A 13894-nucleotide genomic window follows, 5' to 3' on the forward strand; every position below is an offset into this window, starting at 1 on the left:
AGCCACGGCGTCCCTTTAATTTTGACCGTTAATTACCTGCTGTGCTTGGTACCAGAATGAGTGGCATTTGTGGCTGAAAGAGAAAAAGAGTGTGTGTGGCAGGCAGCTCTGCAGCTCGTCCTCGTCTCCACTCAGCGGGAGCAGCAGCAGGAGGATTAATACAGGAGCCCTGTTCGTCCTGGCAAACAATCTGGAGCGACACACCCAGCAGAAATCTCTTAGTCCCTCATTCTGTTTATTTTTCTCTCTGCAAAAACACAGGATGCAAAGCTCGGCCCGTTTAAATGGCAGCCCTCGTCCTCGACTTCACACCCAATCTGACTCCATAAATAGGCTGCGAGGACAGGCACACCTGACCTAAAAATGTAAGACGAAGAAAACTGATATTTTTATGGGTTTTTCAAGATGCGTCAACACATTTTGTTTTTCTGTGCAAGCATACAGATTTGACTCAGATAATAAATCTTTGTTTGACCTATGAATGCTGCGTGATATGTAATATGGTATGTAATATATTCTAAACAGCACTTACTGCTGCTTTTCTTTTGGGGAAGCAAACAAAAGCATTCTTTTATCCCTCTGTGTTATTTGCGTCATTCGGTCACTGTGACCTTTGGATCCACGACTCTAACTCGAGAGGGCTCAAGAGCAAATCGAAGGGCTCAGAGATGAGGACATATTTTCATCTTCTTTTTCTATTTCGCCATATAGCTTTAAGACAGCCCACACTTCTAAAAAAGCATTACATGATGCGTTCAATCAAGTGGAAACTCACAGTGCAAGCCGGTAAAACTGCAGTGTCACTCTCATTTCTGGCGTTGCACTCAGAAGGTAAGCACTGGACTGATTTCTTTTTATAGATGTCAGTTGTCACTTGTGTAACTCGCTCTGATTTGGACACATCCTGTTTCACAAACAGCGGGCCAACCTCCATTCATCTGCACGTCTGGTGTGAAACTTTAATGTCATATCAGATAACACTATCAAAACAGAGGGAAGCCTTGGTGCTGCTTAATTTTCCCTTTTGGCAAACATGGTTATTATTCATGAGTTAAGTGCAGCAGATCTGCTCATAAAGGTTTAATTGTCTACTTTCTTTTTTTCCTCCCATATTTTGGAAAGCAAATCCAGACCATAAGTATCTGAAGAGCTGCATATCTTTGCTTCAGATTTGATTTGATCGTTAACAGAAGACTGGTGTTCAGCAGAGAACGTCAAAATCAGATCGTACCTGCCTAAACACGATGCTCTTACTTTTAGACTTCAAGCTGAGATCAAGTGATTAAACGGGCCAAGATTTAGGATCATTGTTTAATAATGAAGCGTTGTCCACTGGGTTTCAGTGCATTTTGCTTAATTAGAGCACACAGAATGCTCATATAGACCACCCTGTTACATCCAGCAATAGACCAACAATAACAATAGATGGCAGCGTGCCAGTTCCTTTGGCAAGCCATACATGCTCAAACAGAAGCACCACCGAGTCTGATGATGAATGAGTGTTTCGGCTAGTGAGTCGTTCCTTGTTCTCTTCAGTTCGCTCTATACATGAATTTTTTTTTTTTGACAGATTCATGTTTTCTTTCAGCATCCCACAGAAATTGGATTCAAAATGATGCAGGGCTTTTTTTTCTAATTGCGAGTCCTCCGAGGCTTCGAGGTCTTTGCTTGATCGTTGACAAGGACTCATGACATATTGCAGACATAAAACAGGGTTTTCTTAAACACACAAATCCACTCATCCAGATAACTTGTATTCCACTGTATAACATTTTATTATTTTCATGTGTTCACCTACCTTTTAATAATAATAATAATGATGTGTACTTTATTGATCCCCGTGGGGAAATTCCTCTCTGCATTTAACCCATTCACTCAGTGAAGCAGTGGGCAGCCATTGGACACCCAGTGTGTAGGGACGGTCCCTTCCTCAGGGATACCTCAGGGTGGCCGTTCAGCGGATTCAAACCCCCGACCTTCAGATCATGGGGCCACCACTCTACCTACTGAGCTATCCCTGCCCCTTGTTGTTTTTAAATTAACCCAGCTGCCTATTTTGGGGGAAATAACAACCTTTAATGTCTGGAAATACATTATTAACTTCAAATTACAAGTTGAATCCACACACAGCTAACCTAAAGTCTTATACTCTTACCACGTTGAACTCCCTTTTCCCTTTAGGAGTGCTTTAATTCTTCCTAGCACAACTTCAACAAGGTGCCGATGGATGACAGCATCACACAGGTGCTGCAGATTTGTCAGCTGCACATCCATTTGGTCAATTGCCCGTTACGCATCCCAAAGGTAGAGTAAATTTATTGTCATGTTCAAGAAACCAGTTTGAGATGATTTGAGTTTTGTGACATGAAGCGTTATCCTGCTGGAAGCAGCCATCAAGAGATGAGTATACTGGGGTTATGAAGGGATAGAGATGGCCGGCAGCAATATTCAGGCAGGCTGCGGTGCTCAAATGATGCTCAGTTGGTACTAAAGGGCTCAAAATGAGCCACAAAATTATCCCTAGAACCATTATACCACCACTACCTGCCTGAACCGCTGATACAAGGCAGGATGGATCTATGGTTTCGTGTTGTTTAACAAATTCTGACCCTGTTTTTCGCAGCGGAAATCGAGACTCAGCAGATCAGGCAACGTCTCACCAGTTTTCTACTGTCAACTTTTGGGGAGCCCGTGTGAGTTGTATTTTCAGTTTTCTCTTTGCTGACATGAGTGGCACCCAGCGCGTTCTTCTGCTGTTGTAGGTTATCATTTTAAAGGTTTCACATATAGTGTGTTCAGAGATGCTCTTCTGCATAACTTGGTTGTAGCTACTGTTACCCTCCTATCAGCTCAAAGCACTCTGGTCATTTCTCTGTGCCCTCTGGCATCAACAAGATATTTCCAAACAGAGAACTGCCGCTCACTGGATACTTCCTTTTTTTGGCCTGTTCCCTGTAAACCCCAGAGACGGTTATGTGGGAAAACCCCAGCAGACCAGCCTGGCTGGCACCAAGCACCATGCTATATTCAAAGTCACTTAAATCACCTTTCTTCCCCATTCTGATGCTCAGTTTGAACTTCACCAGGTTGCCACGACCACATCTAAATGCACCGAGTTGCTGCTATGTGATTGGCTGATTTGCGCTAACGAGCAGTTGTACCCAATGAAGAGGCCAGTGAGCGTAGGCATGAATGAAAACACTATCCTAACAAACTGATGTGAACTTAAAGATGAAACTTGGCCCTTTAGTGTATTTTTTATTTGATCTGAAAGTGAATGTTGCAGAGAGACGCCGAGTTTGAAGAATGAAACATGTGCAACTGTTCCAATGCTCCCAATCTGGACTGCATGTTGAGGCTAAAACACAATCAGCATAGAGATTCGGGTCTGGCAGCTTGTCTGACCTGCACCCTGTCCAAAAAGACGGAGCGCTTTAATAAAGCCTCTCCACTGACCAAATTCTCTCTACGTGGCATAACCTCCCTCAGAGCTGCTTTCTGTGACTGCACCTCATCTGGGAGATTCATTGTGCTACTCAAAGAGAGACAGGGAGACAGAGAGAGAGAGAGAGAGAGAGAGAAGTCAACACGGAACAAAATGTTTCAGGGAAGCTGATTTATCCTCGTTTATTGGTCCAAGCGTCTAGAAAAAAAGAAATTTGCCACAGAAAGCAAGTGAGAAAAGAGTCAAGTATGACGAGAGAAAACTTGGATCTATGCTCTCAATAAGCAACTAAAACGCTCTCATGGCTGCATTATCTGTTACTCTTTGATGGAGCTGTAATTTCTCACAAACACATACAGTCCCCTGTGTATGAGCTATTCAGAAAGCCTCAAATCTAAATGGAAATCTTGCCTGCTTGTTCCCTGTAGGTCTACTGTAATTGTCTCTGTCAGGGTCATTAGGAAGAGGGAATGTGTGTAGTTTAGAAGAGAAGCAGCAGACTTCCTCAACTGTAGCTTAAAGAGTAATGCTTGTTTTAAGTAGCTACTGTTGGTCTGCATGCAAATCTGCTCTTAGAGAAGTCAATTTGAAGACTTCTTGATGGTAGCGAAGCACAGAGAGCAGGGATTCCTGTCCAGTGTGTACTAAAACTATTCCGTTTTTAAGTATCGTCAGACCGCTAGCAGGACAAGATGAAAAGAAAAATGTTGCTTGGCTATAAAGGTCAACCCATTACTGTGCTGTGTAATTTTTAATGGACAGCCTCTCTGTGAAGTTTCTAAAAAAAAACAAAAAACATCAAGTCAAAGGCAACATAAGCTATAGAGTCAAAAACTATTTTCTCACATGAAGGCCAGACAGTGTCAGAACAATCACATCCCTGAATCGCCCACCTGGAAACACTCATTCGGTTTCGGGAAGGAGTGACGCAGCGTCACTACAGCGTCCATGACACATGACAACAACTTTGTGAATTCCTTGAAACGATCCCTTTCTCACAGACTTTGTCACTATAGAGCTGGAATGTTTCTAGAGAACCTATTATGATCATTTCCTGTTGCACATTTTTATGCATAGACACCACCAGATTTGCTTTGCATTGAAGTTTAAAAACATTCATTATTTACACCATACTTGGTGCAAACTCTCAGTTCATTCGCTGCCTGAAATGAGCCTTTTCCTCTCTCCTGCTTGCTCCGTTTAAGGCTTTTGATTTGATGTCTTTCAGGTAGTTTGAACAGTAGGTGGGTGGAGCTTCTGCGCTCAGCTACAGCTGTGGTCTCCGACAGGGTCATATTAAAGACATCAACTCTCACAGAAATCATCAAAAAACAAACAAACAAAAAAACCAACAACAACCCTGTCCACAGAGCAGGGACAGAGGGAATCTCCCCTTTTTGTCAGTGTAAAGAAGTTGGACTACACATTTAATCCCTCAGATATCTTAATAGAAGAAAAGGGAAGTACAATTTCAAATGAAAGATCTGTCATCACGATTCTTTGGACTCGGAATTGTAAAATATAAAGAAAAAGTTCTGATACTTCATTGTGTTATAATCAGTTTTTAAATCACAGAAAGTTTTCTGTTATGGTTTTATTCATCTTACTGTGGAGTCATTGTAAAAAAAAAAAAGAAAAAAAAAGGGAATTTCTATTGGAATTGGTGAAAAAAAATGGGAACTTTTCTGTCATTTAGTTGTTTATTTTTGACATAATTACTTTGGTGTCGTATGAATGGTCATGAGGAAGGATTTTAGCAGTAGGAAATGCAGTAAAATGTATTAAAATACAGTACATACAATTTAAGCCCTCCTTTACATTTTCCAAAGCCATCCAGTGGGCCGGATGGGAGTCCTTGCCAGGCCGATTCTGGCCCATGGGCCTCACATTTGAAACCCGATCTAGAGCATTGCAAAGCCTGATCGTTATACTTAAAGAAAACTTGAAAACTTTAGTACTGCAGTGCATGTCTCTGTATACGGCTATGCAGAGATCTCAAAAGATTCTTTCCACATTTCTGTGGCTTCCTCAGAGCACATAAGCATATTCCAACCTCAAATCTTTCCAAATGTTTATGTACAGTCACAAGCATTCAAACATTTTGGCTCGTGTGGAAAAACATTCTAACAGCACCCCAACGTTTACATTTTTTCCACCCATTTTCATTTAATGCACTCTACAATCAAAGTTTTTAATAAGAATGCAATGCCAGAGAAAAATACAATCTCTGAATATGACCTTACCAGAATCGATGTAAGAACATTCTCTTAAACCAGAAGGCTCATTCCATACTCGCTGAAGAGTCACCACCCATGCAGCAAATCCTTTTTGACAAACATATGTACCAAGGCACACATTCATACTTAAGCTGCTGTTCCATCGGACTCTGTGCTGTGTGAGCCGACGGAGAGGACGTAAAGGCGAGTTGTCGCCCTGGGGGGGGAAAGAAATGTGAGGGAGAAGTCATCATGCTTGGTGCATAAACAGCTTTTAACCTGAGGGGAAAAAGCTTATGGGGGCGTCTTCAGGGTGCAGGTCTCGCTGTGCTGCATTTCAGTCTCTTTCCTTTTTTATGTGCAAAACACGTAATACTCAAGTTCGCGTATCAGCATGCCCTCAGTCTGAATCGGAGGAGTCATTAGTTTTGGACTTGTGCTTTCGCTTCCTCTTGCTCTTCTTTTTGTCTTTCTTCTTTTTGTCCTTCTTCTTTTTCCTCTTCTTTCTGCGATGGTGATCAGAGGAGGAGGATGAAGGAGAGGAGGAGCTGTCTGAGTCGGAGGCGGAAGAGGAAGTGGTGTCCTGGAGCAGTTGCTGCAGCTGCTGGATCCTACAGACAAGGAGGGAAGGCAGGAGAGAAGAGGATGTGGTATTTAAGTCAAGTGCAGGGAGGAAAGTACAGCTGAGGCATACTGATGCCCAGGTTGGCAAGCATCTCAAATGTCACTGAGCAGCACACTGTCTTTGTCCTAGTACCAGCATTTCCAGAAGGCGGAGTGAGCCACGTGCCCGCTTGTGGTTGCGTATTTCTAGTAATGTTAGCAACCCTGTCCAAGTAACTATTAAAACTGCAGGTCTGTGAAGGATTTTAAAATACATGACTTGGGCACATATTTAGTTTTCAATTAATCTTTTTTAAAAGGTGTCCATTATTGCTTAAATCCAAAGAGGAGGAGACAATAATGACTTCATCGTCAATTTTGTTTTGGTCATGCACTTTCAGGCATTTTTAAATGGTTTCTTCTAAGTTTTTTGGGAAGTCTGATTCACTCATAGATATCTTTATCTTTACCAAACAAGTAAAACTCATTTTAATTTAAATGTTCACTTTTGTTGGAGTGCTCAGTTTTGTAAGAAAACATTCTGTACACACATATGATTTGGGGTTTAGTTTAATAAGAACACACCAAATCTCAGACTACTATGGAAACATTCAAAAAGACTTACATATTATTATATCTTTAGCACCTGCATGCTTCGATGTATTCTCTTTTACATGAAACACACTTGAGAAGACAAGTGCATTACAAATGAAGGCTCAGAATCACAGAACTGAGACTACTGGTGTCTCAAGCTGCTTTCTTAAACTGGGCTAGGCAGCCAATCAGACAACACAGACTGAAGGGCAGGACTCAAAGAAAAATAAAGAGTATTGGAGGGCCCTTCAGTGATGCAGGACTCCCTTAGAAAAAATACACAAGCTCTAAAGGACTCTAAAGCAGAGTGGATGAGAAGAATTAGAATAATCTTCAGAAAAATCACAAAGTCTTTGTCTTAAGAGTCTAAAACATTCAAAAAATAATCATCAGAAAGAGAAGCCTAAACAGCCATGTTTTGGTCTACATGACCTTTAAACTGAGGTGCTAAAACAGCTTTTTAGTTATAATTCCTTTACTTGATTGTGCTCACACTAAAACTTACATTACACAGAAAGCTAGGAAAAAAACAAAACAACAAACAGGATTTAAAACGAGACCATGCAGCTCTCCCCTCTCCCCAATCATACCGAACAAGGCCAAAGACTCCTGTCACAGAGTCAGTCTTCTAAAGCCTGAACCATCCAGGTGGTGATGGTGGTGCTGGTGCAGGAGGTAAGGTCCTTCTAAAACAAGCTCAACTGCAAGATTTTAAAAGGTGATTTTGGGCTACTTGTCCAGTAACACCAAAGACTTCCTGCACATCCTGGCTATAATTTGGAACAGAATTTGTACTTTACAGATCTAACAGTGTATCTTTAATATTTTGTGACTTTGGGTTACAAAACATTAGATGATGGGTACACTGTGGTCATAAAGAGATGGAAATGCCAACAATACTCAGGCAAACTGGATTTCAATGACGCTCATCTGGTACTCAGGGACCCAAAGAAAATATTCCCCCACACCATTACATCTCCACCAGCAGCCTGATACAGGATGGACAGGTGTACCTAATAAAGTCCAGGGGTTTGTCTTGTCCTCAGACTCAATTTCTTGCTGCAGCTGTACCAAATACACAGAGTAGAGTTTGTGTGTACTGACGATGTTATTGGAGGAAGAAAGAGCTAGCAAACGTTGTCCACAGATTTCCACTGAGAAATTGCTTCAACTGGGCATCAATACTATGTTTGCAAAAGCCCATTTCTTAGAAAACAATTGCATCAGCTTGAGACACACTGCGAGAATAAGGCTGAAGGACACTGCTGTGCTACGATCAGTTGTGCGTACAGCAGCTGACAATTCAAGTGCAAAAAAAGACAAATGGCATGTGTGAATTATCACCAGAGTAAATTTAATAAATAACATGAAGCTAAGCAGGATATTTGTGCTAAAGAAGCTGCAGCACGATTAGATTTTGTTATGGAAGCATGTGTCAGAGTACGCTATTCAATGTCTGGCATAAATATTAGTGCTCATACTGCATTTCTGAGTCACGCTGTAACACGTGAGCAGTAAGGTGACAACAAAACTTACACGGCTCCAGTAGAATCCTTCTGCTGCAGCGTGGTAAGGCACTTCTTTCCAGGGAAATTTGTCCTAAATGGACTGTAACTCTGAAAATACCACCCCTCTTTAGCTTAGTAAGACTGTTACTGCTTCACGTCAGGCTCAGCCAAACTCTGGAGTGAATTTCTGAACAGGATGGCGGCTTCAGATTTTGTCCCCTATTTCTTGAACTGAAGCGGTGCTCTGAGAGAAAAACGTCATCATATTCAACGCAAAAATGTGGCCCTCCAAAAAACTATTTGGGCGACATATATGATAAAATTAAAAGTCATACACTCAGAAAATAAGCCAAAAAGTAATTCTAACAAAAAACCAAAACTCTCTTTTCCTAACTTCTTCATCAATTACCCAATTGTGACACAAGGCTACCGCATCAAGCACAATTTAATAGACAGCACCTTACATGCAATTAGAAAGCAGGCTGGCAGAGGTTGGACTGTTTCACTCCCCTTTCAAAGAAGATGCCAAAATTAATGTGGCACAGACACGCAAGTAAGACTTCAAAGCGCCACTGGCCTTTAAATAACCTTTTTGATATGCATGCAAAAATACACAAGCATGTGTGCGCGCGCACAATCGCGCACACTCTTCTTCCTGAACTAGCCTCAAATTCAAACATCCTGGTGTCAAACAGTATTTGCTAGAAACTGGCACAAGCAGCCAGCAACCATGAGAGACTTTCCAGGTCATCTGAGATTGTCCCACTCCAGCGAGAGGACACAGTGGAAAACTGAGTTTTCAAGTATATGATCTGAGTATTACGAGTCTCCAGTGTGTCCTTTAATAGCGGTGGAAAATTATGAGTCTTTCTCTGGGAAATTAACATGCACACAGCAGGAAAATGACTGTACATACCTGGTTTCCTTCTCATTCCTTTTGTTTTCCCGAATCAGGTCGTACATTGGGTCTTCGTGTGCCTAATAAAATATAACACAATGTCGCACAAAAAGAAGGTAAGGTGCTACAATTCACACTATATCCAGGAACTATAAATTCCAAACAGTATTGTGTCAGCACTTTTAGGAATATCGAGACAATAGAAGGAAAATATGACACAGTTGCATTTATGGTAATCATTGCAGGGGCTGAGCGTTCCTGCAGCGAGCACTGTTTCATTAAAAGTACACTGGAACGAGCTGTGTGCAGAGATCTGCTGCCCACATGTGTAAACTAAATGTGACCTTACTTAACTTTAGTCTCTGACACAAACTGTCTCTGTCATAGCTCCACGACATAAACGCGACTACTAACTTTTTTCTACTGCATTCACGCATTTTTCTACTGCAAGGAACCGTAGGTGGGCCAACTATTCTACAGCAGTAAACAAACTCACCACTCTGAAGTGCTCCAGTTTCTGGTTGCCTGTGATGAAGAAAGGACACTCCCGATCACCTGTCCTGTGGCCGTAGCGCTTGCACCTCCAGCCTTTACAAAAGGAAACAAAAATCATTGTTTCTCTAACGAATCAGACATTTCATGTACATGGCAGCAGATTTGCTATTAAACAGATGTCCCACATAAAACTGGCAAACTTTAGTTTGCCAAAATAACCCGAACTCATGGTGCTTTCAACAGTAGTTCGATAGAATATGCTCAGTGTCATGGTTATCGTGAGTTGCCATAAATGACTACGCAGATGCACCAACTGGTCACCAATCGCGTGGCAGCCATCATGTGCATTCAGACATGCAGAAATGATCAAGACAAGCAGCTGAAGTTCTTAATGTGTTTGAACGTGGCATGATTGTTGGTGCCAGACAGGCTAGTCTGGGTATTTCAGAAATTCCTGATCTACTGGGTTTTTCCCCAGACAACCAGTGTTGGGTCTGAAAAAGAAGGAAAGTTGTCCTTGTTAAGTGCTTTGTTAATGTCAGAGAAGAATGGACAGACTGCTTGAAGCTGATAAGAAGCCAACACTAACTCAACAAGCACTTGTTACAACCAAGGTAAAGTTTACACACGCTGGTGAAAAATGAACAGAAGAAGATTGGAAAAATGTTTCCTGGTCTGAGGAGTCTTTCTGCTGCAACACTTGGTCGGGTTCAGAATTTAGTGCAAACAACACAAAAGCAGGAATCCACCCTGCACTGTTTCAACAGTTTAAGTTGTTGTTGGTGTAATGATGTGTTTAATGTCTTCTTATGCACACTCTGTGCCTCTTAGTACCAACTGAGCATCATTTAAACGCCACAGCCAAGCCGATTATTGTTGCCGACCATGTCCATCCCTTCATAATTACAGTGCCCATGACAATCTCAAACATGACAATCAAGTCACTCTACCTTTGGGACGTCGTGAAATTTACATGGAGGATGATCAGCCGCAACTGTGTGACATTATCATGTCAACATGGTTCTCTGAGGAATGTTTCCAGCGCCTTGTTGAATCTATGGCTACGTTCATGTATACTAACAAGGATTTTTCCGCGTTCATTCTGAAAAACATTTCGGTCCACATGAAAACACCAAAAACAACTTCAAGTGGTGTCAAGTGCTTGCCAAGGGAACGTGTGGTGTTATAACCCCAACTGTACAGAAATACTGGCCAATCAAAAACCTTACAAACAATAACATGGCCACAGTCTGACGTCAAAAAGGGAGATTAAGTCGCACACCTTTGATGTTGCAAGACAAAAATCCCCATTTTTGTTGTCCACATGTAACCGCAGAGTTACTGGAAAGCCTCGCCCTGAAAGGAGCTTTTCAAAAGCTCAGTTTAGGCATCTAAAACTGACCGAACATCTAAAACTGACCGAAACTTACTGAAAAACCTACATATGCAAAAATCCCCGTGTACATGTAGACAGATCTACGGCATGATGAATTAAAACAGTTCTGAAGTCAAAAGGGGTTCCAAGCTGGTATTAAAGCGTACCTAAGAAATTGATTGGTGGATATGTATGCAAGCCCAGTCTAGACCACCCGTCATCTTTCAAGTTTAAGTTCAATACTTACTAGCTAATAAAGCAAATCAAGGACAACTCAAACTGCATTAAAAGACACAAACTGTAAAAAAAACTTGAAAGAAATATTATTTTATTAAATTGGATTTTGTTGAACAGCAGTCGGCGAGGGACACAACAACCCCACGCAACAGCAACTCAAGAAACGCACACGAAAAACCCCCCAAAAAACACGCTGCTCATGATGAGGCGCCTGATTATCAGTGACAGATCATCTCAAATTCATTATCACTTTTTCTGCCCTGAAAACAAATCAGCAATTTATATCCAAGCTTCACACCGATTAACTGCTCAAGTGGCAGCGTAGCATCTGTGAACGACTCGAGTGTTTTTAATGCGAGTCTGCATGAATTCTGTTCACCCCGTAAAAGAAGTAATTTCACCCCCCTTTTTATTTTTAAACACTTTAAGCAGGACGACAAATGTACACGTTTTTCACAAAGGATTAAGAAAAAAAAAAGACACAAACACCACTTTTTTGTTTGCGTGCGCATGTTTGTGTCTGAGCTCTTGCTGTTCGCAGCACGAAAATGTGTTGGACGAAAGAATGAATGGACACTGAACATAATGACATTCATTGTTTTGGGAAAAACAGACAGAAGATAATCTCTGCAACACCAATTATTAGTCTTCGGGCCATCACTCTTGTCATAAAAACAATAGACACAGTGATAAATGTCAAGATCTGGCAGTTAACATTTATCACCTATCATAACTGCTGCCTACTCACAGTGGAGATTTACTCCCACCTACAGTTCCAGACCTATAAGTGCTGCTGGTACCTCACTAATAAACCGTACTCAAAACATTTCCCAGCATCCATGTGAGCCTGTTTAACAGATTTTTAATTTTTCAAATAATTCATTTTAAGTAAAGAAGCATGAGAAATAAATACTATCAATAAGATTACAATTTCTGTTACAGATAAAAAAAATTAATAAGGGGTGGAACGGCTGTACTTGAAATCATTTAGGTTCTCAGCAAACCACATTTCATACATTTATAGGACTTGCAGACACCCTGTAGTGTATGCACTGTAAATTAAAAACATAAACTAAAGGACTGAAACTTGCCAGGCCAAAAAAAACTGCACAGCTCTAGGAGATTAATAATGAAAATATGTTAGAGTCAGCACTGAAGACAAACATAAAATTTTAAAATAAGCACGCTGAAGTGAGCAGCTGAGTAATCACTACTGTCATGTGTCTTATGCCCCCTGTTCTAAAGGCAAGAGGCTGCCTCCTGGGATAGATTTCCTTCTGTTTGCCTAATTAGCAATGAGTGTCACCTCTGATATCAACACCTAACTCCTGTAGCAGTGAAAAGATTCCCGAGGGATGTGAAAAACTCAGTTAAAGACTGCATTTGCACCAGCAGAACTGTAAACAGCATGTTTATTCCCGTCAGTGCAAACTCGGGCACACTATACTCACACTGCATCACCTTCACCTCCCTCCCTAGAGGCATCCACAGCCCTTTGGTGGGAGCGTGGGCCAGGAAGCTCCTAGCTTCTTCATTTCCTGGTTCTGCAGGGATACAGTCCTCTGGTTTTTCTTCATGCTCCTGCAACGCAAACCGATCACTGTCACCAATTCTCACGATTCGTCTTGCCTGAAAAAAGCCACATGCAATTTACTTCTTACTCTTAGCTGTCTATTACTGTGAACACGTTACCTTAATAAATCCCGGTGGAGGTTTCTCATAGCTGCATGAGAGAGAGATTAAAAATGGTTAGTATGCTGCCAAAAACATTAAAACAAAAAATAACAACATGAAGTTGCTGCCCCTCGCTTATTGTGGATAAGCTTGATCAACTTGAAAATGAGTGTCAATTAAGACGCATTTATAATTCATGCACAAGTTTGCGGGATTAAAGAGGAAAAGCCAGAGTGGAACTGGAGTTACTCACAATGTCTCGATGTGTTTCAGTTTCTGGACTTCTTGGCTGACTTTTTTCGTGTGCTTCTTCAGTTTCTCCAAATCATCTTTTGGTATCTTCTCCCTCTTGTGGTGTCGTCTGTCCTCCTTCTCTCTTGCTCGCTTTCTGTCCGACATCTTGCTCTGAACAAAATGATCACCGGACAAAAAAACCCCGTTGTTATTAAAAGTGCTTGCGGAGCTTTTACGTTATTAATTCCGTGAAGATGAATCGTGCTAACATGCAGCTAACTAGCAAACACCGCTCCAGCGCTTCTGCACTTCCTGTGCAGTCAGATTCGATTGTTAAAGTCCGGCGCCACCTGCAGGACACCGGCGGTAACACAGGAAGTGCGCCTGGATTGTCTTTCTCTCCCTTTTTATTTTTAAACACAAATTACAGTTTCTCTCAGCCGTAAACACTGATAAAAATGTTTATTCTTCCCTTATTGAATCCGTTTCCCAACCCATTTTCTATGATTTTCTAGTTTGGCAGTTTTAATCTTAATAACAGGATACTGGAAACAAAATGTCACTGTATGTTTTAGATCATCTGTGCCTCGTTTAAGTGACCTTTAACATCAACGG

General features: G+C 41.4%; 1 protein-coding gene across 1 annotated transcript; it reads right to left on the minus strand.

Moving 5' to 3' along the window:
- Positions 1 to 4999: 4999 nt before the first annotated feature.
- rp9 (RP9 pre-mRNA splicing factor) lies at positions 5000 to 13591 on the minus strand. Its single transcript, XM_006787726.2, has 6 exons — positions 13299 to 13591; positions 13064 to 13094; positions 12823 to 12952; positions 9761 to 9852; positions 9283 to 9344; positions 5000 to 6272 (listed from the first exon to the last, which is right to left on the minus strand). The coding sequence occupies exons 1-6, from the start codon at positions 13442 to 13444 to the stop codon at positions 6062 to 6064; spliced, it is 672 nt and encodes a 223-aa protein (XP_006787789.1). The 5' UTR covers positions 13445 to 13591; the 3' UTR covers positions 5000 to 6061.
- Positions 13592 to 13894: the final 303 nt, after the last annotated feature.

This window comes from Neolamprologus brichardi, chromosome 22 (assembly GCF_056152115.1).
Source record: "Neolamprologus brichardi isolate AB-2024 chromosome 22, ASM5615211v1, whole genome shotgun sequence".
Taxonomy (NCBI): Eukaryota; Metazoa; Chordata; class Actinopteri; order Cichliformes; family Cichlidae; genus Neolamprologus; species Neolamprologus brichardi.

Bases quoted from the DNA above. Each gene is read 5' to 3' on its own strand.
- rp9 (XM_006787726.2), bottom strand. From the start codon at position 13,444: ATGTCGGACAGAAAGCGAGCAAGAGAGAAGGAGGACAGACGACACCAC. The intron at 13,095-13,298 runs GTGAGTAACTCC...TCTCTCATGCAG, and splicing joins CTGAAACACATCGAGACATT to CTATGAGAAACCTCCACCGG. The intron at 9,345-9,760 runs GTGAGTTTGTTT...ATATTTTATTAG, and splicing joins AACTGGAGCACTTCAGAGTG to GCACACGAAGACCCAATGTA.